The sequence below is a fragment of the Brachypodium distachyon genome, chromosome 1 (genome assembly GCF_000005505.3).
Source record: "Brachypodium distachyon strain Bd21 chromosome 1, Brachypodium_distachyon_v3.0, whole genome shotgun sequence".
In the NCBI taxonomy this organism is placed as follows: Eukaryota; Viridiplantae; Streptophyta; class Magnoliopsida; order Poales; family Poaceae; genus Brachypodium; species Brachypodium distachyon.
The window spans coordinates 33,947,892-33,975,780 of NC_016131.3; the positions used below are offsets into that span (position 1 = coordinate 33,947,892).

Here is a 27,889-nt window from a genome sequence, read left to right on the forward strand (position 1 = left end):
CAGGCCTCTGGATCTATGTATGTGGCATCTAAACGAAACCACAAACTTTTGTTGACAAATGGAGAGTAGTATCAGAGTATTAGGGGAACTGAATTTTGGAACAAAGACACGTTTTCCCCATTGTCCAGGTTTTGTGATTTTGCTCACCAATGAGCGTACTGTAGGAGGAGCTCACGGGATGACTCTTAGGTGGGATTACCCTTTGCGTCAAACACATACATTTGTTTGTTTTCTTTCCTTTTTTGAAACGGAGGATAACTCCCAGGTCTCAACCTCTCCATAGATTGATGCACACAGCCAAACAAAACACTTTTCTAACGATGTACCGGCACCTGCAGTGAAGAGAAAGGAATGGGAATGGGATTGGATTTTCTTAGTTTTGTACTAAGACATTGTGTGTTCGTAAAAGTTATTTAATGGTCCAAACAAACTCAGAATTTTATGAAAATCTGAGGGTAGTTTTAAGATGGGAAAATCCACTTTCAGTAAAAGTTTCAAAATTTTCAGAGCAGGTTTGAAAATCCACTATTGGAATCTGCATTAGTGGCTGTGTTGTCTTTTCTTGGCGTGTTGAATTATTCTCGGTTTTCGCCTGTTTTTGCTCTAATAAAGTAGATAGGCGGGGGCTTTTTTTTCAGAAAAGAAGAGAGTAATAACATAGAAGCACCTCCCTAAATAAATTTCATTAATAAATTCATGGTTGTATACATCATTCTAGTGTTGTCTTATTCTTGAAAAACAAGCATAAAACAGAAAGAGCTGCATAACACTAGAAACATTTTTTTTTACGAACTAGATAGGAGCTCTGTCATTTCGTTTAAGCAGGGGGAAGTTCTGTACAAATAACACTAGAAACATTATCATTCAAGATTGCACAAACCATTGCAGGCTACCGAGCGAGCGATTAGTTCTGCAGAGGGGAGTTAACAATCCAAGATCTCATTGACCCGTGTAGCTTGTCCGAGGCACGCACGACCCAATATTTAAGCAGGTCTCTGGACACGTCCAACCACCCTGCTATGTTGTTTTCCTCTCGCTTTTTATCCACCCTTCTGTTCCGAACCTTTGACTGTGATCGAGCAGTTCGATTTCTACCTGCAGTTCGTACCTCTGCTTTGGTCTTCTCCACGCAGAGGTGCGCTGTGCCATGCCTGGACCTCAGGCACATCTGATACATCTGGGATTCATAGTTCTGGCAGAGGTGATCTATGGCCTTGGGAAGCAACTTCTCATCTACGTCCTGCAGAGATGCATCAGTGTGGACCATTTCTTGCTCCTCTCCATCAATCACCTCGAAAGCATAGCTCTCAGCTGCAGGCTCTATGCCCTCCGGAGTGTCGTGGGGAATAAAAAGAACCCCCAGCTTCAGAGGAGCCAAACCTGAACTTGCAGAGCTTCTTGTTCCATGTCCAGCACCTGAATCCTCCCGGCTCCTATGCTGCTCAGATAGATCAGAGACGTGGCATTGCAAATACACCGCAATAACTTGTTCCGGGAACGTAGATGCCAGCCTTTCGGGTCTTGAAGACGATGACAGCGCATTTGTGTTGCTTGTTTTGCTAGAAATGACCACCAGATCATTCTCATGCTCGGCGCAGCAGAGTGGGTCTGGACGAAGCCAATGCGTTGACGTGGTGTGCACACTTTGCCAGTACTCCTTGACGCCGCGAGAAAAACTAGTGCTCCGGGAGAAATCCTGCGTGGGAAGCTGAATCAGCTCTCTCCTCACGCCTTCAGCAGTGACCGTGAAGTGAGGTAGTGTAGCTGCTGACTGCATGCACTTGATTATGATCCCAAATACGTCGCTGCTCTCGGAGAGCCGCAGCACGAGCCTTACATTGAGGCCCTTGGCAGGTTCCTTGAAATCCTGGTATGCGAACCCGACCATTGCCTCTACCCCTCGCTCCTCGAAGCTCGTGGGCCATATGCCTATGTAGCAGAAGAACCTCCCTCCTTGCAGTGCCTGGTAGTGCAGCGCCTTCCCTGCGAGGAGATCGCCGATGAGAGGGTTGAAGAACGTGTGCGGCCGCCGAGGGGTTCCGCCGAGCTCGACGAACTTGAGGAACTGGCTCGTGCCCTCTGCGAACCTCTCGAACCTTTTAATCTCTTCGGCAGAGCATGACTCGTCAACGCCTTTGCTGCGGCTGGTGAAAGGTGAAGATACGAGTGATTTGGCTGCTTGAGCTACTCGTCTGGGGAAGGAGGACGACCGCTTGAACTCTTCGTCTTCCAGGGCGCGCTGCTTGCGGCGGCGTAGCTTGTCATCGCACTCCTGGGCGGCGCGCTTCAGCTTGCTCCGCCAGCGCAGCATGGGCACGTCTGTGATCTGCCATCTGCTGGAAATGTGCAGCGCAGCTTCGATCTTGATGTGTGCCATCTCCAGCCTCTCCGTGTCGTCTCTCCTGCGTGATTTCTGGTCAGGCTGGCCGACGAGGAAGGTGGAGATTCTGCCCACCGTCTCGCCGACCACCGCTGAAGCAACCATTTCGGCCATTATTTCCCTGTTAATTAAAAATGAGGGCAAATTATGATCTGGGTCGTCATGACAGAGTAAAAGATCGGTGCTCACCTCGCCCAACAGGATGAATAAACGAGTATCTAGCTATATCGCTACTCAGAACGGATGTGCAACTATATATATGGTGAGGAGTTCGGCTACACGTTAGAACGGCACAGAGTGAATGCCGTTAGGAGCACAAGAGAGTCTTTTTATTCTCAAAAGGAGACGACTAGACTATTTTAAGAGACGACCTGATGGTCTTTTTTTTAACCTGATTAATTCATGATCCTTTCTCTCCATTTTTCAAGACCACTTCCCTTGGAAGACTTCGGTTTACCTAGAAGTTAGTCTTCGTTTACTTAATTACTTGCACCTGCAAGTCTGCCTTTTTGCTCTAGTCCTAGTCCTTTTTTGCGGCTAGTGGAAGTGGCGCCTGACCCTTGACCCTGACGTGACCATGGAACGTTGTAACGCACGAAGTAGTGGTACGTGATCCCTGGCCGACGCCGAGCTTTTTTCTCTAGAGAGAAATTCAGTGGCGGAGCCAGAAACCGATCGAGCGCTGGGCCAAAACATAATGCATCCCAAAAAACACAGATGAAGACATAACATAAGTACAGCTGAAATCGCATAATTTTCATGAAATTTAAGTTCAATACTTAGTAATCCATCAAAGTAGAAAAAGCACGAAAAAAACATCATATAAGAACAAGAGTTGGGGTTGGATAGTGAGGGGGAAATCTATTCATCTGTAATTCCATAGCACGGTGAAAATGAAAACACAAAATCAGGTTTTGTTGCTTCTCTTCCAAATTCGAACAAAATTGATAAGGATTGCTGGATTGGGGTTTAGGGCGAATCCAGCGCTGCCACCCAAATAAGACACAAAAAGTGTCCATTTTGGTCCGTTTTGATGGAGACCCGGACACCCCAGAGGCCCGTGTTCGGCCTGTGTCCATTTGGGTCTGCGAGAGAGCCCAACCGGACAACCCATTTTTTTTTAATTCTCAAAAAATAAATAAACTTCACTCAAGTTTAAAATGGAGTAGTACATTTAAATTTATAAATAGCAAAATAAAAATACTAAACATGGGCATATGGATCATTTCTCGTGTGTGTTTTGGGTTATGAAATTAGAAATGGATTTATACAGTGAAGAGGGCAAGACATCAAGATGTATAAAAAATGAGTAAATTACAAAAAACCCGCTACATTACGGGCTATGATTTCACATTGGTACCGGTATACGTTTTTCTTACTAAAACCCACCGGATTAACTTAACTACCCGCTCGCTAGCGTCTAAGCCCGAAACTGACAGGACGGGCTCACCTGTCGGGTCTAGCTGGCACTCTGACGTGGAAGATTTCTCCCAACAGAGACGAGGAAGAAGAAAAAGGGCACATCCTCAGTCGACGGCAAGGCACAGGCTCCTCTTCGAAAGAACGAACGGATCGAGGAGCAAGGCCATAGTCGCGGCGAGATGTACGGAGGCACAGGCTCCTCTTCGATGGGGACGGCTGCCAAGGCCGCAGCCTTGTTGCTCCTCTTGACGAGCGCCATGAACGACGATGACGCCGTGGCTGTCTTCCTGGAGGCCACCGCGGTCGCCGTGGCGGTGGAGAGGGCCTCGACGGCGGAGAATACCGCAGCCAACAGTGCAAAATGCACTTCAACACAATGTAAGTATCGCTATTATTTGGTTTGGCAGTGCATCAAATAGAGAATACAAAAACAGACATGCTGAATTTCAACACTTTGTTGCTAGCCCCAGCCACATCAACTAAATCAGATTCACACAGACAGAAAAAGGACAAAGTCAGAAGGAACAGATACACACCATAACAAGGATCAGATTTAGAGCACATCAAACATTACCAGGGCAATCTGAACTGAAAAATGACAAAACAAACATGAAAATGAATAACAAACACTCCAACGCAACATGAAACTGAAACTCAAAAACTGCAAGAACAAAATCTGGGACAAAGTATAGAACAACCGTTTCGTCGGCATAACAAACACCACAAGCAGATCGACCTCACCACTGAACGAACAAAATGAGTACAACCAATTTGGGCATGAAACAGAACAAGCAAGCTCAGCTGACGGTCGACTGGACCTCAGTGACCACGAGCGCGAAACGAACCACCTATCGCCTTTGCAGTCTTCCCCTCGCCACACCTGAGCCAACGACGCAAAAGCAAAAATTCAGCACCCAAAACTGCGAGAGAACAGGAGCAACACATCACAAGTAGCAATAGCCACGGTGGGGGACTCAAAAGAAAACCCAGCCTCCGACGAGCACGAATCGAACCCCTCTCAACTCTGCGCTCTTGACCTCGCCAGAGCCAAATCAGCAACCAGAAAAGCTGGAGCATGCGAGCCAAAAAAAATCGCTCGACGGAGAAGGAAGAGTGGGGAACTCACCGGAGTATGGCAGCGAGTAAAACCGCCGCCGGCGAGCACCAATCAAACCCCTCTTGCCGCTGAAGCCTTCACCTAGCAACGCGCCGAGCCGAGAAAAGAACACAAAAAATCAGAAAAATCAGAGGCGGGCTCTGAATGGGGGATGGGATCGCATCAGAGAGGAGTTGAGGCGAGAGGGGGCACAGGGAGAGGCTCACGAACAGGGGAGATGATGACGAGGAGGCGACGGGGATTCGGCCGAGGAGCTCAGGCGGCGGCGGAGCTCTGCACGGGACTGACGGGAGACGGAGCGCATCGGCATGGACAACCGCCGGTGAGGAGGAGATGAGGAGGACGATGGCCGGGAACACTCACCTCCTCCTCTTCCAGCCCCCCCTCCAATGGATTTCACCGGAGTGGGACATCGCCTCCGCGTGGTCGTCGTCAATGGGTCAGCAGAACTGTAGAAGGACGAAATCTTCTACGGAGTATATGGAGAACCCCACTAACCTGTTCCTCTCCACATTGCAGCCTATCCACCCACCTCAGCATTTTAACCGATTGATTAATACCCCTATTCCGTAGCAATTGACTCCTTTTTTTTTTAAATTCCCTGCATATATATATATATATTACCACATTGATACAAGAGTGGAACTCACAGAGATCCACTGACACTTACAACCCAATAAAAGTGAGGCAAAAGAATAAGAAATTCATACAAGTCTCTCCTAGACACGTAGTCCACCGCTTGTCTCACAATGGCACACGCGTCCATACACGTGCCCCGGGTCGAAGGAGTCCATGTGCAGACTCCATAGTTGTCTCTCACGCGTCGCCGGTGCGTACCGACGCAGGCCTCACCGTCGTCGAGATCAAGAGTGGATCCAAAAAATGTGTTGATTTACGACCTTTTGTTGATTTATGACCTTTTGTTAGTGACCATGGCACACGCGTCCATGTGCAAACTCCATAGTTGTCTCAACACATTTCGTCCGTGCGAGGCTCGGTTGTATTGGGGGTGCGTCACGGTCGAAGGGCTGTCCGGTGAGGTGCATCACCGTGGGCGAAGACGTGCGTGCAGACAAGGTGGCGGGTAGTCATTTGTGTGTCTCGACGAGAAGATGAAAGTTTAAGAGTATTGTGAGGCGGTAACTAGTGAAGGTGAGTTTCTTCAATGAGGCCCTGTCTCTACGTGGAGCTATGGGTTTAGGTAGCACGTATTATACTATGAGTGTACGGTGTAGTGCACAGGGTTAGTGTGACAGGGGGTCAAGACCATGCGTTGAGCTGAGTCGACAAGTCGTGAAGCTGTAGAGCGTCAAGATCAGGGGAACCACCGAAGACGAAGTCAAGATTATGGGGAGATTGTTGGAAATAATCTTTCCATGCCGTGATTTAGTATCAGTCCAAATCCTTATGAGTTTAGGATTAGGAGTTGTGTCCGTATACACGTGAGTTTTGTAGTCCCTCAGCTAGCTATGTGCATGTATATATATACATGTGTATGCGGCTGGTTTGAAACAAACTTGTAAGAGATATTAAGATAAGAAATAAAGAAAGGCACGACAGGTGCCTTTGACCAAATAATCCGGTGATCGTCGTGTGCGAGTGCATTTTCATGTGATTGATCTTTGGGCAAACCTAACATGGATCGCATGGGGACCCGGACGGGGTCGAGGAGGGCGGAGGAAGGCCAACAACGAGGAGACGCAGGCTCACGCAGTGGCCAGAGGTTGGTGGACGGGTCTCAGAGCGAGAGCGCGACTCGCGAGGTCTAGTGTCAGTGCATCGGCGGCTGCTGCGGCTCCTCCAACCAGATGTGCTGCCATCGGCGCCGGCGCCGTACGGACCTGGTGGTGCCGCAAGTGGATGCAATTGGTCAGGTGCGCGGGTAGTTGGTGCTCGCCACTGGTGTTGCCGCCGCTACCACCCAGACCGCCACATCCGGTGAGAGACAGTGCGTGCAAGTGTGAAATGATTTTTCAAAATCTTTAATCATAAGTGTCGACTTGATTTTGATTTGTTTCCTTCAAATAAATTTTATCATCAGATTTGAGGGTCAAATATGAAACTAATTCTTACTCCCAAAAGAATTTGTCCAGAAGATGGATGAAGTCATCGAAAATATTAAGCTTCATTAATATCTTTCTTATTTTCATACACTACTCTCTTGATCATATTCGGTTTTTTGTCCCTCATGCAAACGAGGAATGTAGAGTATATACTACCACCTTCTACTTGTCAACAAAGTGAGGCTTGCAAGACGTATAATGAGGTGATCCAAAAACTCAGTGATACTACGAAACAATTGAAAACTTTAAAAGAAGGGAGCTAAGATGGAGTTTCATGTACATACATCACATGAATTCTTCCGTCTGGTCGGTTTTATTTCACAATTCAATACATCAAAATGAAAAAAAAAACATGTAACAATCATCCTTCCTGACTGCAAAACGTAGCGAATCTGAAATCATAGTTTTCAATAAATAAACATATAATTTATAATTGGATGAATAACATAGTATATAATTTACAATGTACTTTTTTATACATAGCTACAATATTCCGCAGCAACGCGCGGGGTTTTATCTAGTGCGAGAAGAAGCTGAGGCAAAAATAAAATAAAAAAACAGCTCACGCATCTTGATGCACACATCGGACGGTGTAGCAATCGACGCCTGTGCCTATCCTTCTCTGTTCTTACGGTAGCAATTCCCCTCAAAGCACCAAACTCGGCGCCATGGCTGACCTAGGGACCAAAGTACTAGCTAGAGCAAGCACCAGGGGAAGGGGAAGAAGGATTAGTAGCAGACCTAGAGTCATCCCATGGCCTTGTAGCTAAAGTCCAAAGCTAGGACCTAGGAGACCACTGAAATACCCGGAAGAGGAGGAGAAGACTCAGACTTGCCGCAGGAACACCCGAAGGAGGCAAAATATCAGGGAGCGCCAGGGGGAAGAGAGAAGCGGAAACCACCAGATCACAAGGAGGTTAGAAGCACAAAGCCATCGCCCTGGCTGTGATCAGAAGCCTAGAAGGCCAAACGACAGGGAAGACAAGCGAAAGGGGAGATTAGAATTTAATCAAACCATAAGGAGGAGGAATAGCAGGAAGAGATTTGCTACCAATAGTCATCCACGACCTAATTCGATTTCTCCAATCAATCAGGTAATACAAAGTACTTGAGGACGCTAAGAATCTGAATTAAGTACTGGAGTATTTATGTGCTGATCTGGTGCATGAGTGTAAGTATAAAATTGAAATTTGGATGAGAAAAGGGGGAAACATCATTTTAGGTTAATTACCATTGGCTTTAAAGCATCTTCTGCATCTGTTGTATCATGCCACCTTGTGTACCCTTTAGAATTAGTGTTATCAAAACCTGTATGCCGTCCTCAGATTTGTATGCTTAGCGGAGATCCGTATTCTCAGATAAAATAGCATAATGTATATAGCAGCAAGGAGAGGTAGAAGTTAATAGTAAGAGATGCAAGCCTGCTTGATCTCAGTAGGCAAATAGTACCGGAATGGGCCTGATCTCAGAGGTGGATCTCTGGACCTGCATACAAACATTAGCATATTGTAGAATATTGTAAGGAGACACGTGTGTGATAATAATCAGAAGTAGCCAGTTTATCGTGAGAAAACAATAGCAATTAGCCAATTACATAACCATCTGGGTAGTGTTTGGTTCCTACCTAAAGCGGGTGAAAGAGTTGGGAGCTTAGCAATTAAAATGTACTTCTGGTTAGAGGAGGCGAATGATATATGAAGCGTAACATTTTGGACAATGCCAATATGAGTCAGGTCCAGGACTTTTTGTCATATCAGGTTGTACCCAATAAAAACTTCTGATATATTAGGCAAAGTTATGTATATAATCTGTAGATGCATGCAGGGATAACTACAAAAGCTCAGTCCTGCAATGGATTTTTTAAACTAAGTACACCACCTGCTTGTATACATGTATTTGATTGTTGATTAAATAATTCACATGCTGAACAGAGGAAATAGAGAAAAATGCCCATTCCCAATATATTGGTAAACTGATATGTGATTGCTCTGTGAATGGATGGCTTGTCTGCGTACTTGTTTGAACCAAATTAGTTCCACAATATACATACAACCGATCATTGCTTTTCAGAGTAGCAGTTGTATTTCGGTACCACAAAGCCAGGTTCTTGGAAGAGAGCTAGGTCCTAGAGTTCAATATATGGAATCTTGTTCGCTCAGCCATTTTAAATAGTTGAACTTTGTATACCCGTAGTAAACATAAAACCCCATATTGTACACTGAATGTTATTAGGCAAGAATTGTCAAGAATCAAACTTAGCCCTGCTCTGTATTTAGTTGCTCTCTCATCTAGAACTTATATATAGGTCAAAATCCCTCATGACATAGATTGGCATGTGGATCTTCACCAAGAATCCCAGGTTATGGAACTAGTAGTTACAGAATTTACATTAGCCCCTAACTTCCAACTGGACAAACATAGGCATGCCACCAGTACACCATTAGAAATCAGTGGACACATGTGCACCTATATACTCCATAGGAAGCCAGCTCTAGAAATGTCATTTCTTCTATCTTAGCACCTAGGTGACCAATCCATTAATTAACTATAGCAAGTCAATCAGACAGATGAAACATAAAGAAATCCATTATCTAACTAATCTGGGTACTCTAGTTATTATGGTTAAATTACAGACACAACAACATCATAATCAGAACCAAACTAGACTCTAGTAAATTACATGAAGAGGCTTAATTAAGAATGATACATTGCTCTAGACTAATCAACCAACATAAGATAATATATGTGTTCTTCTTGATATAGGGTATCCAAACAAATTGTATTATAATTGGATTAACCTAACCATTTTTCTGAACAAGCAAATAACTCTAGTTATTCTGCCACTAGTTGAGCACTGCTTTGGTTATGTAATCTAGGCACCAGCCATAAATCTAACTCTGTTTGTATGAAATTTGCTTTAGGGAGTGTTACCTGAAGGACCTGCTTGGTCCTTTGTGAATGATTTTCTGCACAAGAGAAAATAACTAGTTAAATCTGATTTTATTTAGTTATCCATACTTCAGTATCATTGGGAGCTGTAGCACATGCATCTGCATCATGCTTTGTTATGTGATATTTTGGTGTTATTCCTCATTTGGATTTCATTCACTCTTTCCAGTTTGACTCTACTTTGGAATTCTTGATATTCGGCATTTATCTTGATGATTTTAGATTTCTGGATGATCTTTGACCAGGCAAGTTCAGTTCTTGTCCATGTCCTTTGATTACTTATATCAAATGATTGCAAAAATATATTCTTCATATCATCTGCACAGAAATAAAAGAATTATTTATAAGTTAAGGTACCACTTCGGTGGGAATTTTTTGTGTTCTTGGGTCCTCTACATGAGCTATAATTTTTTAAGTTTAACAACAAGAGATCATTAGCATTCTCGTGCCGTATGGGTAGCGTTAACCACATGGCGAGTCAAGTAGGGCCTTCTTAATGCCATATCAATACCTCATCTAAGGAAGCAATGTTGGTGTATGTTATAATTAGAAGATAGTGTAGGGAGTCAAATGTAAATTGTACACAGAGCAAAGGATCGGGAACAATCTATCCAGAAAATTCCCCAATCTTCCTTGCTCATGTCTCTCCTTCCAAATCCCTAGTACCAAAAATCATCTCCCAATGTTGTAACATGGTATCAGAGCGGGTCGAATCGTGGTGATCCGATTGCTGCTGGCTTCTCGTGGTGCTGCACAGCCGCGGGTTGGTCCGATTACGGTGCTGTGTCGCCGGATTTTGTGGGTGAGGGCCGAATTCGTGCGCCTGAGTCGTGCGCAGTAGGAGCTTCCGTCCTCGTTGGTCCTTCTCGATTTCTCCAGCCAGGCGTCGTCCGTCGAGGTGCTGGTGCTGCACGCCGTCATCCGGCGAACAGCTGTATTACGGGACGTGGTCGTGAACGAGTTAGTAGTCTTGCCGCTGCTTCTATTTGTGTTGTCAGTTCATAAGTGCATCTGTACCTGGAGCAAGTATCTGAAGTATACTAGGTGGTGCTGTGACTCCATCGAGTTGTGCCTGCTACTAGTCTGCTAATACAAGGCCAGTACAGTATAAGAGATTGAATAACTAAGTACTGAAGCTACTTGCTCCTTTGTTGGTCTGCACTAATAATATCACTACTAGTTTCTCCTTAATCTGTGTGAGTGAGGAGAGTTGTGAGCCATGGGAGACACTGACAAAGGGAAAAAAGGTGTTCCTAGGGTTGAGAAGTTGCGTGAAATTTTTAGTAAAATTATGGAGGAACAGCAAGCAAAAACTACTCCTGATGCTATCAAGTATGTTCTTGAGCCTAATCCGGTGAAATTATCAGGACCAGGCAATTACATTAGTTGGGCTCGCCATGTCCAGCTAATTTTGAGCTCGCATGGGTATGAGAATCTGTTACTCCCTAATGAGAAGGAAAATATAGAGAATGATGTGAGTATTAAGCAAGTCAATGACAGAATCCTACTGTGGTTGTTTGGGAGTATGGAACCAATCGTCCGAGACCAAGTGGAAACTATGGTCAGCGTGTCGGAAGTGTGGACAGCTCTAGAGAAGCAATTTTCGGGGAAGTCAAATAAAATGCAAGCTACTTGCATCATGCATGAACTAGTCCACCTGAAGCAAGACTCTAGATCTGTAACGGAGTATGCTGGTGAGATGAAGAAGTTGTATAGAGATTTGCACTATTATCATCCTTTTGAACCTTCGGATAAAGAGGACTTTGCTATTCATCACAAATGGTTTGAACCACTTGTCAGCAAGATTTTCTTGGATGGTCTAGATAGAAAATTTGATCTTTGCCGTCAGTTGATCTTCTCCAAAACAGATTGGCCCAGTCTAGAAGACATTGTTTCTAGTGTGATGGAGGAGGAGACACGGCTTATTGATGAAAAAGACACTCAACAGGGTACAGATGCTTATGCAGCTATGTTTTTACATAGATTTCGAGCCTCTAGAAAAGGGATGAGTGCAGATAAGAACAGATTTTTCTGTAACTTGTGCAAGCAAAAAGGGCATACTAAAGAAAGGTGCTACGAGCTACCTTGCTTTCCACCTGGGTGGCAAAAGGCAAGATCTCAGCAAGGGGGAGCTTTTGGTGGTAAGTGGAAGCACTAATCATATTACACCTGTAGGGGAAGTACCAATGGTAGATGTTCAAGCTCTTGAAGAGTACAAATCCAAGCTTAAACTCTCTGAAGGTTCATCTTCCTCTCACGATTCCTCTAAAGTTGATTCCAGTTTTTTTGTCACTTCTCAAGGTATGGAATCTCAGACTCATACATCCACAACCCAATCTAGATCTTGGATTATTGATACAGGAGCCACCAACCACATGACAGGAGACTCACACTTATTTACTTCCTACAAGCCATGTTTAGGTAAGGACAAAGTGCGTGTAGCAGATGGATCAACGTCATCTATTACGGGGTGTGGATCCATCCGTTGCACTAATACTTTGTCCTTATCACCAGTCCTACATGTTCCTAATTTTCCTGTTAACCTCCTATCAGTGAGTTCTATTACAAAGTCGCTTAATTGTAGAGGTTGGTTTGATCCTGCTTGTTGTGCTTTTCAGGAGCTGGGGACAGGGAGATTACTTGGGACTGGGACCATGCATGATGGACTCTACTATCTTGATGAAGGAAGTGATGAAGTTGCTCTTGCAACCTGCATGTCTCCTAGTCAAGAATTATTATTACATCACCGCAGGCTTGGACATCTCTCTTTTGCTACTTTATCTCGCATTTATCCTTCTTTATTTAACTCTTGCAATAAGGAATCCCTTGTATGTGATGCTTGTGAGTTGGCTAAACATACAAGGGGAACCTACCCTAGTAGGGGTTTAAGAAGTAACAAACCGTTTGATGTCGTTCACTCTGATGTTTAGGGACCCTGTGAGGAGGTGGTTCGTAACCTTTATTGATTGTTTTAGTCGTTATACTTGGCTTTACCTATTGAAACATAAAAGTGATGTGCTCTCGGTTTTTAAAGATTTGTTTGCACTTATTCAAAACCAGTTTGGAACATCTATTAAAGTTTTACGTTCTGACAACGGTACTGAATATATTAACCTGAGTTTGGGCAGTTTCTTGCCTCAAATGGAATTGAACACCAGACTACTTGCGTTAACACTCCAGAGCAAAACGGTGTTGCAGAACGTAAAAATCAACACTTGCTTGAGGTTGCTCACTCACTTATGTTTACTATGAATGTTCCAAAATTTCTTTGGGGGGAGGCAATAAAAACTGCAGCATACTTAATAAATCGTATGCCACTTCGTGGTCTTGATTATAAGACTCCCGCTGAGTATCTCTTGAAAACAAATGATTTTGTGGTTTCTCCAAAGGTTTTTGGCTGTGTTTGCTTTGTTCATGACTATAGAAATTCAGTTGGTAAACTAGATCCGCGTGCCATCAAATGTGTTTTTGTGGGCTACTCTCCTTCTCAAAAGGGTTATAGGTGTTGGTGTCCTTCTGAGCGTCGCTTCTTTGTGAGTATGGATGTAACATTTCGAGAGAATGAACCTTATTATGGCCCTGCCGATGACACTGGAATTACTTTATCTCCACCTGAAGTGGAACAAGAGGGGGAGAGTAATAGTGGAGGCAATCTAGAGGGCTCTATTGTTGTTCCCACTTTAGATGTTCCATCCATTGATAATAATACTCCTAGTCAGGGGGAGGAAACACATAATAATCGCGGTGCTAAAGATAATAATTCTAGCCAGGGAGACATGCAAGATATAACAGCGAACTCATCACCGCCTACTCAGGATTTAGAGCCTTCTATGCATGAGGACCCAGGTACCAACTTGCACTCTCTTAGTCCAGTTGCTCCTACTAGGACGATAGGCCAAGGTTCTAATCAATTATCTACTCATGATTCTCAAACTGACCTACCTATTGCTCTTAGAAAACCTACTAGAACTCTAAATGTCCCGTCATACCTCAAAGACTATAAACATGACATTGCAAATTTCATCTCTTATAAACATTGTAGCCCATCCTTCCAAAGTTTTATTGCCTCTCTTGATTTCGTAGCTATACCTACTAACTGGAAAGAAGCTAAAGAGGATCCAAAGTGGAAAGATGCAATGCTTGATGAGATGAGAGCCTTGGAGAAGAACAAAACCTGGGAGCTTGTTGATCTACCATAGGGTAAGCAACCTGTATGTTGTAAGTGGGTTTTCACAATTAAGCATACTCCGGAAGGCAAAGTGGATAGGTAGAAAGCTCGTCTTGTGGCTAAGGGATACACACAAACATATAGGATTGATTATGAGGAGACCTTTGCACCAGTGGCTAAGATGAACTCAGTAAGGACACTCCTATCTTGTGCAGCCAACTTTGATTGGAATATTTATCAAATGGATGTGGAAAACGCATTTCTTCATGGTGATCTTCAAGAAGAAGTGTACATGCATATTCCACCAGGGTTTGAGACTAGTCAAACCATAGGAAAGGTGTTGCGCTTACATCGTTCTTTGTATGGTTTAAAGCAATCACCCCATGCTTGGTTTGATCGGTTTAGAAAAGCAATGCTGAAAAGAGGTTATCCACAAAGCAACGCAGATCATACACTATTCTATAAGCACACTGAGGACAAGGTAGCAATTTTGATAGTGTATGTGGATGATATTGTGATCACCGGAAATGATACAAAAGAGATTTCAAATTTGAAGCATCGTCTTGCACAAGAGTTTGAAGTAAAAGATTTGGGACACTTGAGATACTTTCTTGGCATAGAGGTCTCCAAAGGGCCTAAGGGCATTTTTATTTCTCAACGGAAGTATATTTTGGATTTATTGAAGGAGACGGGTATGCTTGGATCTCGCCCAATGGCTACACCCATGGACCAAGACCATCGCTCGAGTGGTGGCACAGGAACACCAGTGGACCGAGAGCGCTATCAAAGACTAGTTGGGAGATTGATATATCTATCTCATACTATTGCTTTTGCTGTAAGTGTTGTTAGCCAATTTATGCATGATCCAAGATCAACTCATATGGAGGTTGTGAACAGAATATTGCGCTACCTCAAAGGCTGCCTGGGTAAAGGTCTTTTATATACTCGTCAAGGGAATGTTCAAGTTGAATGCTACACGGATGCAGACTGGGCAGGTTCACTGGACGATAGACGTTCGACATCAGGATATTGTACATTTGTTGGAGGTAACTTGGTCTCATGGCGAAGCAAGAAGCAAAGTGTTGTGGCTCGATCCACTGCAGAGGCTGAATTTCGAGCCATGGCTCATGGCGTGTGCGAGTTGTTGTGGCTACAAATCCTTTTGACAGAGTTGAGGTTGTACAGGCACACACCTTTGATGCTGTACTGTGACAACAAGGCAGCCATTGATATCGCGAATAATCCGGTCCAACATGATTGAACCAAGCACATTGAAATCGATCGCCACTTCCAAGAGAAACTTGACAAAGGGATAATATGCTTACCGTATGTAACTTCGGCGAGTCAAGTGGTTGATGTTTTCGCAAAGGGACTACCATGTACGACATTCTCTGTATTTTGTAGCAGGATGGGTATGTATGATATATTCTCCCCATCTTGAGGGAGAGTGTTGGTGTATGTTATAATTAGAAGACAGTGTAGGGAGTCAAATGTAAATTGTACCAAATGTTATAGGAGACAGAGCAAAGGATCGGGAACAATCTATCCAGAAAATTCCCCAATCTTCCTTGCTCATGTCTCTCCTTCCAAATCCCTAGTACCAAAAATCATCTCCCAATGTTGTATGTTGTAACAAGCAATATATCCCTCGCCATGGATGCATGAAATCCTATCGTCCGAGGAAGCAATATATCCCTCCCCATGGATGCGTGAAATCCTACCGTCCGGGGAAGCGTTATATCCCTCACCATGGGTGTGTGAAATGCTACCGTCTGGGGAAGCGTTATATCTCTTGCCATAAATCCTGACTCCTTTGGGGAGTGTAACATCCCTCGCTCGAGGGCATAAATCCCTAAAATGGTAGAGATGTGGCAGATAGGAAGTGTCAAAATGACTTGGAACCTTAGACCTGGCCACTCACCCACATTGGAGTGTGAAGAGTTCCGCACCCGGCAAAATAATAAATCTAAGTACCACTTATGGGTAAAGTAGCGCACTCTGTAGAGTGTAAAGTAGTCGGGCATTGCTACTTCCTGTTTCTATGGAAGAACTACGGACATGGCAGGAAAGGAAGCATCAGAGGTTCTAACAACCCGTGTGAGACCTGGTGATCTTAGAATTATAGGAGATAAATGCAATATTTTCAAGAAACCATTTAAAAAAAATCATGGATCCTTGAGTACTATGAGTCCTAGTAGATGGTTCTTAATAGTGCATACAAACACCTTTTGGTATCCTGAACTTGTTGAATAATGTCGGTGTCTTTTACCGTCAGAATATGATCCGGGATAGTGCACGCCCAAGGATCACCAATGGTTGCACCTAGAATACGAATTTATACAAGTGCGTGCCCTTGAGGTGAGGTGACACCTTACTCCTATTTGTGGCTGGTTGTATCTGCTTTGGGAGGTGCAAGAGCAACTTGGGGCTGATTTCCCTTGAGGTTGCTCCGGTCTGTGTGTATAGATGTGGATAGTTGAGATCTATTCTTCCCTCTCTCTTCCTTGGGTGGAGAAGAAGGTTGTGTCTGCCCGGAGTTATTCCCTCCACCTGGCTTTTATACTTCAAGCCGGGTGAGGGTTACCGCTGTCCGAGCAGTTACAAGAAGAGATTCCTTGGGGCAAAGGACTAGCCTACCCCTAAAATATCTAAGGTTGCCTTGGCTGCTACTCCAACTCGATGGGTCTCCTTGTTAGGTTGAACTCCTTACCGAGTCTTTAGCTACCTTGTGTTCTGTGGGTTGGGTTAGGCCCTTGTGGGCATATCTGATTACCATAACCTTGTCAGTAGCTCCTGAGTGCTTCATGGGGTAGCAATGATCTTTGAACGCCCACTGGTTGACTCGAGCTCAAGCACCTAGTGGCTCGGCTTGAGGTGTTCTCAAGTTGACGTTCGCAGGGCAGGACCTTTAGATAGATCATGAAGGATCCTCTTTTGGCTCTTAGTAGAGCAAGAGCCCAGCTTTGTTGAATTGGCGAGGATCCATAGTCGGATCCCAACAGCCTCCATGGTCTCGTCTCTCGGTGGGAAAGCCCTTGTGGTTGTAGTCGAACCAAGACTCGAAGGAAGCATACCTCCTTCCTGGTTTGATCGAGCAAAGCTTGTGGTCGGGGGCGCATGTTCCTTGTCCATCTCTCGTGTGGGGTCGGATATTGTCAGGGTTCCTTTCCGACCTTAGGGCCAACGGGTTTGTCCCGAATGTATTTGGATTCACGTCTTTGCCTGGTCAGTTTTGAAGATGGGTGTACAAGCGGGCCATCATGTCATTCGCCAGGTTGTGGGGACAGTCTAGGTTGCCCGACCCGATAACCGAAGAACCAAGGCATGCATACTCCCGGGGGGAGCCGGCGTGGAGGTCAGGGGGGCACTGGTTTTCTTAATGGCGTTAGTCGGCGTGAAGCCCAAGGCGATAAGGCGTCTCCACCCTCGTGCGGGAAACGTCCCATTAGCTCGTTGTGGGAAGGAAGAGTGTCAGGCGTGGCCTTAATGGCGCGTGGGTGATGCCCAGCCTATAAAGCGGGGGAGCCCGACACCTCCGTAGCTATTCGCCTCCAGGATCATCTTGCCCATCATCCTCCTTTTCATCGCCTCTAAGAGCCTAGAAGAAAACCCTGTTATCCGAAGCCGAACGGGAGAATGAGATCCAAGCGCCTGCAAGAAGATGTTGATGTGGACCATCTCTTCCGCCACCAAGGCGAAGCTGAAAGCTCTGTTGGAGAAGGAACTTCTTCCCGTGTGGCAGCAGCTTCGATGGCGGGCACCGTCATTCGAGCCTGGACCTTCTCCTAGAGCGGTTGCCAGGTCGGCCTGCTTTTGCCGTCAATCAAGTTTTTTTCGCAACACCTTGCTGTCTTATGGCCTGGAGCTTCATCACCTGAGGCCTGACGGGGTCTTGCACATCGCCTGCTTCGCAGCGTTGTGAGTGTGAGCTAGGGATTCGCCCCAGCCTCGCTCTCTTCAAGCATCTCTTCTGCTTCCGACGCGTCCCTTCACTCAGCGAGCACAGCGTTGTTGGGTGCACCGACCTTCACTTGAGGGATGAGGTGAGGGATGATTACATACACCTTCACCCTGTCCGCCCAAGGTAAGGTGGCACTACGGGTGGTTCTACTGCGAGAACCCTGCTCCTGCTCTTCCCAAGTTTGTCTGAGGAGCGCCGTCACCCTTGGCGAAGTGGGGCTTGAGGCCGGCCCGCCTGAGCGTGACGGCCCTGCCCCATCTTCGGAAGTCAGTTTTAGGGGTGGAGGTTTTGTCCTCCTTCCTGAATCAGCGCGCCTATCCTCTGAAGCTTTGTGCCGATCTTCTGTTCGCGCACCTTCCGGCTGGTGATCTGGCTTGAACGAGGGGCATGACCCGGCTGAAGACGGGCTGAGGAGGTGAGTTGTAAAGACCCGGAGATTAATAAAGAATTAATTAGGACTAAGCATGCATCATGTCATCATTTATGCATAATGAGTGTTTTTATCAATTTAAAACTTTCACGATCGTCTTGGAAACCTTTTCAAACCGCTGTGAAACAAACCCTTCTCAACTTTGTCCTTTTGACCTGAAACTTCTCGTACAAGCTCTCCTATATTTAAGATGAGCCTCTGCAAATTTCAAGTCAATTGGAGTTAATTTATTACCCTTCTTGAATTAAACAATTTTCGAATTCAAATGTATCCCAGAAATTCAAACGTGCTCAAAAAGAGTTGAAACTTTAACTGTAGGTGGATAACACCATTCTAAACTTGCCCTAAAAATTGCATCGAAATCGGAGTTAGTTTGGACATCCAAATCTTTTCATAGACAACAACATATTTAGACGGAATTGGAAAATACAAAGGAATCAAATCCCTGACATGTGGGTCCTGCCGTCAGACTGACCCACATGTCATCCTCGACAAGAACCAACCAACTGGATCTGAAAACTCCTTCCACTGACCCGTGGGCCTCGCCGGCCCCATCTGTCAGCTGCATCCCGATCCTGATCCAGTTCGGTCACCCCTGCGTGGCCTGCATGTTGGCCTCGCCTTGGCCCATCCTCCTTCCTCTTCGTCTCCAAAATTTTACCTCATTAGAGAAAATTACATTTTTGTTGGTGTCTTCTTTATTTCTAGTAATTCCACGGACCAACAAGTGAACAGGAAGGTCAATCAGGTTATGGAGATGCAATTCAAGAAGCTGAGATATCAATATCTTATCATGCCCTGATGCAGAATGATACAATCATATTGAGTTCCGCTTGCAATTAGCCCAATACTCTGCCACAAGTTTAGAAAAGGCTGATTGTTTGTCTCCCAACAGCTTGGCTGGTGTGTCATATTCTAGAACCTTACCTGTACAAAGTCATCAGCACTCATCATCAAATATCAACAAGCTCTCTTTTTTGCATAATTATAAGCAGATCAGAATTGATGGCATTGCTAGTTTTTCACAATTATTACTCTGAGCCTCTAGGGGAAGGATCAATATTTCATTAGATTGCTATACGACCAAATTGTTTTGTATTATAGTAACATACCGTAGGAAAGTACCATGACCCCGTCACTGTCTGTCACAGTTGGAACCCTGTGAGCAATGGTTATCACTGTGCAACTCGTGAACTGCTTCCTAATGACACTCTGCAGGATTGCATCAGTTGCCGAGTCAATGGATGCTGTTGCTTCATCTAGCACCAGAATTTTGTTCCTACGCAGGAGAACTCTTCCAAGACAGAAAAGCTGGCGCTGTCCAACACTCCAGTTATCGCCATCATCACTCACTGCCATAGGCCAGAGGTTAACTAAAACTGCTTTCGAAGCTACATTTCTTGTGATCTAAAAGAATATAAAAATTTCTGTAAATACTTACCTGCTGTATCAAGAAGTGCAACAGTGCTGCTAATTGATCGCTTCAGTTGACACTTTTCCAAGGCCTGAAACGATCAATGTAAGTAGTCTAATCAGAGACATGGAAATTTTACTCTTCGTATTGCTATCTAGTAAAGTTCAAGAGGATCACTTCTTATGAAAAAAAAATCATTAACTTTTTAAGAAAAAGCCCAATCTTCTATTCTTATTTGAAATATACTATGCAAAAAAAATTGTGTTTCTCGAACTAGTTTTTATCATTTTGCAGGCACAATTTTTTTTCTGACCTTCCATATCTCGTTATCCGAATGCAGGCCAAGGGGGTCCAAGTTATTGCGCACAGTTCCTCTGAAAAGTGTAGGTTCTTGGGGGATAATACTCAGTTTAGTTCTTAGATCCTTGAGACCAATAGAGCAGATATCCAAATTATCAATAAGTATCCTCCCCCCCACAGGATCAACGAGACGGAACAATGAGCTGATAAGTGTTGATTTCCCACTTCCTGTCCTCCCTACAACCCCAATTCTGTTTCCAGCAGGGAAGGTGCATGTGATTCCTTTGAGAACAAGTGGTGTGTTCGGACGGTATTTCACCTGCTCAGAAATCCAAGTTACCGAAACATTTTCTTCTTAATTTGCATGGTCATCTGCAAAATAAATTTTGCTTACCTTCAAATCTTGCAGGTCAATTTTTCCCTCGTTGGGCCATGAAGTCGGAGGCCTATTATCTGGTATTATGGCGGGAGGCTCTGATTGAAGGTGCATGTACTGCTTGATTCTCTCAACTGAAATGATATAGTTTTCTAGGTAGGAATAGAACCTTGTAAGGAAAACTTGTGTTGATGTAAGGGTCAACGCGTAGGATAGGCAAAGACCTGCAAAACCTGGAAATTCATTTGGAAAGTGTTCATCAGATTTGCAGATACAGTAAAAAGAAAGATATGTTCACTGTGATGGCTATGTAGCTACCTGGTGAAATTACTCCTTGAGGAACCAGAATGAGAAACAATGATGATGTGAGTATCGTCAAGCTTTGCAGTGCTTCCACTCTTACGAGCACCCACTCTTGTGCAGCAACCGTGTGGAAGAACAATGTTGCGTCATTGTCTACCAGTTGCAGGTTGTTCCGGATGAACCTGTCTGTTGCTGCAAAAGCCCTGATTGTCACCACGCCAAGGATCGATTCTGCTGCATAGTTCATGAGAGGTGCCTTTGTTGTTCCATTAATTCTGACTAGCTCTCTAGCTGAGACCACGTAGTACCTCTTCAAAATTTGGAAACAAAACCATCAGCTTGTAAAGTGACAAGCTACATTTCGTTTATTATTTCCTTTTTATTAATTGCGTATGGTTATTTACTTGCAGCAAAGTAGACATACCTGAACATAGACCATGGTGATTGCAACTGGGATTGCTACAACTAAGACTTGCCAAGTAACGGTACTGATGACCAGTACTGTCGTGACCACCTCGATACATCCCGTCGTCACAAAAGCCATGGAGTAAGGTATGTCAAAGTCTAGAATGCTTAAATCCGAAGATGCCTGCAGAGGTAAACCTTTAGTCAGGAACTCGTCAATACTAGATTGGTCACTTTTTTATTTGAGAAGTATAAGTAGCCTTATATGGTTATCTTATTTTTGGGAGCAAGACAGTAAAGAAACCATACCCTTGTCAATATCCTTCCAATTGGCGTCGAATCAAAGAATGACATGGGTGCGTTGAATACAGAATCCATTAGACCAGTAAAGAATGCTTTGGAGGCCTTGAGCCCCAGAGTAGCCGCAAAAAGGCTTCTGAGATAGGCAAAGCAGCAGCTGAAGATAGATAGCCCTGAATATGCCCCAACCAGAAGAGCACTACTGGCGTTGATCTGAACAGCCACAGCTAACCAATATGTGGACATGATCTGTAAGCATGTGAACAGTACCTGAGCTGTAACCATCCCACAAAGAGGTATAATGCCCTTAGAGACATCTATGTAATCTCTATATGGCTTCCATCCAAGGTCACCGATCCCCTTTTCCTCTTCCTCTGTGAGCTGGATCACCGAAGGACCCTTCTTTGAGACTTCGATGTCGCTACTTTGCCGTGTTTCCAGCAATTCTGTTGGGCTTATGCTGTTATCTAGAACCTGTTTCCCTTGGATTTGGTTTTGTTGGCTAGTAGTATCCAGTGCTGTGATTGACGACTGGTGAGCAGACACTAGCTTCTCAAATGCTGTTCCAGATTCCAATAGCTCTGCATATTTCCCTTGTTGTTTAACCTGACCGCCTTCCATTACCTGTTGAAATAATAATGGAGCATTTGATAGAAGGATCATTGGTTTATGAAGTCATGAGTAATCCTGTTCAGAAGATTTACTTACCAGAATCCTATCAGTTTCAGTCAAAAATTCAACTTGGTGTGTCACGAGAACAACAGTCTTCTTTGAAAGTGCTGTCATTACACAATCCTGAAAGAACATGGACATTGAAACTTCATGTAGCAGAAAACAGCCTGGCTGTATTGATAAAGATTAAGAGAAGTGTCTTACAAAGAAAAGAACTGCAGCGGTGTGTGCATCAACTGCACTGAAAGGGTCGTCGAGGAGGTAGATATCTGCATCATTATAGACAGCTCTAGCAAGTTGAATCCTTTGCTTTTGACCCCCACTCATGTTGAGTCCTCTTTGACCGATCTCTGTCAAGTCTCCATGATCGAAATTTTCTATATCATTGTCCAAAGCACAAGATTTGACTGCCTTCTCATACAGTTCCTTATTGAAAGGCTTGCCGAAGAGTATATTATCACGGACAGTACCACTCTGTATCCAAGAGTTCTGTGAAACGTATGCCAGTGAGCCAAATACCTCAACCTGCACAATACAATTTGAACATGTTTTCAGAATATGACCATGATTTAATCTTTCCATTTGCATAAAAAAGCATATATTTTCTGCCACTTACTGATCCTGATGTTCTAGGTATCTCCCTAAGTAATGCATAAAGGAGTGAAGATTTTCCTGAGCCAACTGCACCGCAAACTGCCACCTTCTCTCCTTGGCGTATGCTAAGGTTAACATTCCTTAGAGCCAGATCAGCTCCACTTGCATTCCAGCTGAAATTTCCATCTTGGACTTGAACTCTGATATCTGAGTTATCTGAAGGCAACCTCTCCACACCTTCTTTGATCTCATCTTCTATGAGAAATTTCTCGATACGGTCTAACGACACCTTGTACTGGATCATCATTGTCAGGACCTCAGGCAGAAATCTCACTGGCTCAGCCATGACCCTCAGGGTGGCTAACACCGTGAAAAGAGTACTGGCATTCAGGGGTGCACTCCCCAAGATGGCCGTTGCGGTGTACATCACTGCGGAGACGACCGTTGGGGACATCCAATATATGACGACACCATAGGCCTTCTTCATCTGGGTCTCCCTCAACCATTTGAATTCGGCGTCTCTAAGCGACTCAATCATGGTCCGGAACTTTTCCTCCCATGACTGCAGCTTGATGATCTTCATGCTGTTGAGTATCTCAGACGTGGACCGGAGCCTCTCATCCTGTGCAACCATGAACTTTGCCTGGTACCCTTGCAAGACCTTTGCAAACGGCACGTTTAGGAAGCCAAAGATGATCAGGGGGACTAGACCTGGGACAGCCCCAAGCCTGAGTGCCCAGAACAGCGTACCTACTGCTAATGCCAGCTGAAGTGGTGAGCTCCATGCCATGTGCAACCAGCTGAGAGCATCGCCAAGCCGGTACGCGTCCACTGCTATGTAGTTGACGATCTCCCCTGTGGAGTGGTTCTTCCTCCCCTGGCTGGACAGCTTGAGCTGCTTCTGAAAGATGGCCGCCATTAGTGCAGACCGGATGCGCATCCCGGTCCTCCGCGAATCAAAAAACCAATGCCGCTGGGACAGGGACTCGACAAGCTTGATAAGGAGCAGGCAGCCAACCAGCGACAAGCCAACACGAAGATCCCTCTCTTTTTGGTAGCTGTACTGTACGAACGCAAAGAGCAATACAGGGGATACAGCTATTGCGAGTGTTCTCAGGAAGGCATAGAAGCCAGCAATCATGATCTCCCTGAGGAAGCACTTGAACAAGACAAGGGGGAGACCGTTGGTGCTGTCCCTCCGCGCCTTGTCCTGCCGGTGTCGGCTCCATGCCTCAGAGAACTTCTGCGAGGCTTGCAGCGCGCTGTCCTCAGAGCCGATGAGCGGGACATCGGCGAGGTCCAGCGCTTTTGAGCGGCCCAGGCGGAGCAGAGGATTCAGCCAGGAAAAGGCAAGCTGGCTGAACAGGCCGGCTCGGTACAGCTCTGTGTCGTGCACTGCCTTGTCGATCAGAGGCTCCAACAAGCCGTCGTCCTGTAGAGTGTTGTGCCCATGGCTGCGCTGGAGCAGCGAGCTGAGAGCGCAGAGCAGGAGCAGGAAGTTCACAGGCCATGCCATTATCTCCGTGACGTCCAGCCGGTAGCCGCTGACAAGGACCTCCGCATTGTACACGGTGATCAGCACGGAGAAGAGTGTCCACCAGAGAAGAGCAACGGTCCTCGCCGGCCTCGTCGGCTGGACGTGCAAGGAAGCCGCTACAACAACCCATACCAGCCCCCTGACGACAGAAGCCATGGTGGCAGCCGCATCAATGGCGTCCCTGAAGCCGATGACGGCATACGTCGCCGCCACCGCCACACAGCACATGGATACCACGACCGCCTCCCACCGCCGCCTTGCCCATCCTTCCCACTGCCCCCTGGCGCAGGCCGCGAGTAGTGAAGAGCCGTAGGCGACGAGGAGCACCACATTGACGAAATCGATGAGGCTCCTCTGCACGCACGGCGACGCGAAGGCGACCCCGCGGCCCTCCTCCCCGCAAATCCATGAGGAGGACCAATCTGCCATACCTGATCCAATCGAGGCAAGCAAACAACGATGAAAAGCTAATAGTGTGATCGCTAAAGCTCCAAAAATAACAACACAGTGACCATGTGGTAAACGTGGTGAGCTATATGATAAATTGCAATCTCAAAAGATTATCTCCTGAAAGAAACAACAGGGTGCAAGAAACAGGAAGTGTTTATTACAAGAACAGGAAGCTAGTTCGTCTCCTCTTCCTCGATGCTTACCTAGAAGGGACATGGGTCGGGTCACCAGGCTTGTCACCGGGTCTCTGCCTATTCTTCGCAGGACAAGTTGGAGGCTAGGAGCCACCGTTTTATATAGTCCTACTTGCGTTATAGCATGTGTGTGTCTGTGTGCCTGTGCCTGTTCCCTGTAGATGCCCTGAACAACTCGATTTTTTCCTCCGTCGCTGTCGGCCGCGGCGTAGATCCGAGCTGATCATGTGGAAGAAGTCGGATCGGATCATAGGAGGAGAGATTGCACGATATGACTGCCTCTGCGGTTCTCTTGTCCCTGTACTGATTATCCAGGCCGATATGCCGAACTCACACTGGCGTATGGCATGACGTGACAAGGCATGGCAGTGAAGAGAGCACGCATTAATTTTGTTTAAGAGAATTGATAAATGATAAGCACGAGAGATGGCTGCTAATCTATAGTACTACCGTTGTTACTTTGTTACATGTCCTGACACGCAGTAATAAGAATTCTTCGGCTAGGAAGAAACAAATGAAAAAGAAGATCGGCGAGCAAACTTGTCTGCACATAATTGAAGGTAAAGGGGCTAGGTGCATTCATTTCGTCAGAAACAAGCCCCTTCAATCATAGAATACTGAGTACATTCTGACCTACATCACCAACGACCAGAGGTACTGGATGGCTTTGAAAATTGATGCAACTGACCTCACGTAGTTGTACTCGTCTTGTACAGCTGGTCTAACACGAGCCAGTAATTAAGTTTTCACAGACAAGGTTTCTGTCATCATTAATAAATCCTACTAGAAACGAAAGGATACAAACACCAACTCGAATGAAGCTTATCGTGAAAGCTCTTTCTCCGCACTGAATTCGATCGAAACCGGTCTGGATTTATTGTGAAATCATATCATAGGTACAAGTGATCGATAGGTCTAACTTAGCAACCGACAACGTTGTTGACCTAGATGGAATGATCGGCCTTGAGATTTTAAATTCTGCATCAGTAACATACTCTGCCCCGTCGTTTAATTGGGCGCTAGTATAGCTATGCCAACTTAGCGTTTAGATAACTTGGTGAACAGACTTTTGAATTCCGCTTATCACATGCACTCCCGCATGTCTCATGGATCTCTTGCGTGGATTGTTGCTGAGTGGTTTCTAGAAAGATGCGTTTGCGAAAGGGGTGTTCAATTCGTGTTCGGAGGTACGACGTTATTTGCTTGGCAAGTGAGGATGGCAGCACAGGTTGAGTTCGATTTGGGGGCACTCTCTCGAAGTACCGTTCTTGAGCTCCAGGTTGAGTGACTCTCTAGGCCTGACATTTGTTCTTGTATCTGGCGATTGTAGTACACTTGTTGAAGGCATTGCTTGGAGATTGCTCGGACTTGCTCTTCGAGGGTGAGAAACCCCTGATCTGACTGTAGTGGTTGGATCCGGTAACAATGACGCTCGTTTTCTATAGGTATCACATTTTAAGAACCTTTCAACCTACAAGGACCGCCATCGCTTGTGATTGATGTCGAGAGTTAACGTTGGTATTTGTGTTGTTGCAGAGACCCGATTTTTTTTTCTAGAATACTGCAGAGACCCGATAGACTCAATATCTTATTGATGTTGATATATTATCTTTATAAAAAACATAAAACGAAGATGGAAGGACAATCATGTCTCTTTTGGATGTGAAAACAAATACAATACACCTCGTAGTCTATGAGCTAAGATGCTAAAATCAAGTAACCTCGACTAGCAACAGTAGCCCTTGCCTTTGATATTTATTTATTTATTTATTGATGGGAAAGACACGAGCTCTGTCATTGCATTAAGAAGATGGATAAAACAGGTTCAAACAGTTTACAGGGGCCAAAGCCAACTAAAAAACAGAAAAAAGAACCCGATGCAAGAAAGATCAATGGCTCGCTGTACTACATCGCTTAATTTCTTTAGGTGGATCGTTTTAGACCATGTGCTTCACTCGTATGTTTGACCGTAGAAGCACAGTAATTATTTTTTTGAGAATTGAGGGGGCATGCCCAAGTAGAGCAATTTAATGGCTAGGGCCATATGTGTGATGTCTCGATATATGATTTTACCTGATACCCACATTTACTACAAGAAAATGACCTGGTAAACATTTCCTCTGTTCTAAAATATAGGGCATATAATTTTTGTTAACCGTCAAACCTATTGATGTCTGACCAAGTTTTATAGCAAAAAATATTACGCACCCCAATCCACGGTAAGTGTCGGGATTTTAGTACAACTTTGTACTAAATCCCCAACACTTGTTATGAATGGGAGGGGATAGCATTTATGATGTCCTATCGAGATATTATGAAAATATATTTCACAACGGATCTAATGATCTTTATTTGGCACCGTATACGTTGATTTTTTGTTGTTGTTGTAAAGTTGGTCAAATTTCAAAAAGTTTGACATCAACAAAAGTTATATGTCCTACATTTTAAAACAGCGAGAGTACCTTTGAAGACCTTGGCCGCGTGGAAGAATTTGTGTGCTTACTACCAGCAGTTGTCGTTCTAAGTGGGACAACAACTTCCATGTATAAAATCTTAATATTTTCTATACATATTGTATGTTAAAGGCTGTGAAGTTTGACTACTCACATTCTATATATTTACAATGAGAGATAATACAAAGCTCATACAAAGTTCTTTCCCTTTTGTTGTTTGCCGGCGTGTGGCTCCGTTATGAGTTTCTTTTAAGCTTGTGCTGTTAGGCTGTACTAGATGAACTCCCTTCTGTTTTTCTATTTGAAAAGTCAGTACAAGTGCCAGGTTCGTCAAGAAAAGCAACCAAAAAGAGAGTTCACACGACGATCAATGAGAAGTCAAAACCATCTACTCGTATAAT

At 44.9% G+C, this 27,889-nt stretch overlaps 3 protein-coding genes across 21 annotated transcripts; 1 reads left to right on the forward strand and 2 right to left on the reverse strand.

The window, feature by feature from the left end:
• Positions 1-660: 660 nt before the first annotated feature.
• LOC100833640 lies at positions 661-5,493 on the reverse strand. 9 transcript variants are annotated; one of them, XM_014897808.2, is made up of 4 exons: positions 5,130-5,493; positions 4,929-4,994; positions 3,831-4,682; positions 661-2,501 (listed from the first exon to the last, which is right to left on the reverse strand). In XM_014897808.2, the coding sequence occupies exons 3-4, from the start codon at positions 3,902-3,904 to the stop codon at positions 905-907; spliced, it is 1,671 nt and encodes a 556-aa protein (XP_014753294.1). In that variant the 5' UTR covers positions 3,905-4,682; positions 4,929-4,994; positions 5,130-5,493; the 3' UTR covers positions 661-904. The 9 variants fall into 9 exon arrangements, with proteins under 9 accessions (XP_014753294.1, XP_024313240.1, XP_010227600.1 ...); XM_024457472.1 differs by having other exon boundaries at positions 4,929-5,000; positions 5,126-5,493; XM_010229298.3 differs by having other exon boundaries at positions 4,929-5,000; positions 5,130-5,491.
• A 2,120-nt stretch (positions 5,494-7,613) lies between these two features.
• On the forward strand, positions 7,614-21,606 carry LOC106865836 (uncharacterized mitochondrial protein AtMg00810-like). Of its 10 annotated transcripts, none has more exons than XR_002962207.1 (8): positions 12,690-13,777; positions 14,015-14,131; positions 19,709-19,858; positions 20,245-20,287; positions 20,385-20,514; positions 20,614-20,688; positions 20,844-21,135; positions 21,294-21,606. XR_002962207.1 is itself a non-coding variant. In XM_024457475.1 (8 exons), the coding sequence occupies exon 3, from the start codon at positions 14,341-14,343 to the stop codon at positions 15,358-15,360; it is 1,020 nt and encodes a 339-aa protein (XP_024313243.1). In that variant the 5' UTR covers positions 12,690-13,777; positions 14,015-14,131; positions 14,315-14,340; the 3' UTR covers positions 15,361-18,475; positions 19,709-19,858; positions 20,245-20,287; positions 20,385-20,514; positions 20,614-20,688; positions 20,844-20,962. The 10 variants fall into 10 exon arrangements, 5 of the variants coding, with proteins under 5 accessions (XP_024313244.1, XP_024313245.1, XP_024313246.1 ...); XM_024457475.1 differs by lacking the exon at positions 21,294-21,606 and adding an exon at positions 14,315-18,475 and having other exon boundaries at positions 20,844-20,962; XR_002962208.1 differs by lacking the exons at positions 12,690-13,777; positions 14,015-14,131 and adding an exon at positions 7,614-8,076.
• LOC100841816 (ABC transporter C family member 8) lies at positions 18,770-25,220 on the reverse strand. Of its 2 annotated transcripts, XM_003563702.4 has the most exons (12): positions 25,045-25,203; positions 22,877-24,822; positions 22,465-22,785; positions 22,297-22,383; positions 21,598-22,212; positions 21,308-21,472; positions 20,899-21,193; positions 20,599-20,813; positions 20,218-20,523; positions 19,932-19,995; positions 19,603-19,842; positions 18,770-19,417 (listed from the first exon to the last, which is right to left on the reverse strand). In XM_003563702.4, exons 1-12 carry the CDS (start codon positions 25,055-25,057, stop codon positions 19,308-19,310), a joined length of 4,377 nt encoding a protein of 1,458 aa, XP_003563750.1. In that variant the 5' UTR covers positions 25,058-25,203; the 3' UTR covers positions 18,770-19,307. The 2 variants fall into 2 exon arrangements, 1 of the variants encoding a protein (XP_003563750.1); XR_002962204.1 differs by lacking the exons at positions 18,770-19,417; positions 19,603-19,842; positions 19,932-19,995 and having other exon boundaries at positions 20,380-20,523; positions 20,599-20,688; positions 20,844-21,193; positions 25,045-25,220.
• Positions 25,221-27,889: the final 2,669 nt, after the last annotated feature.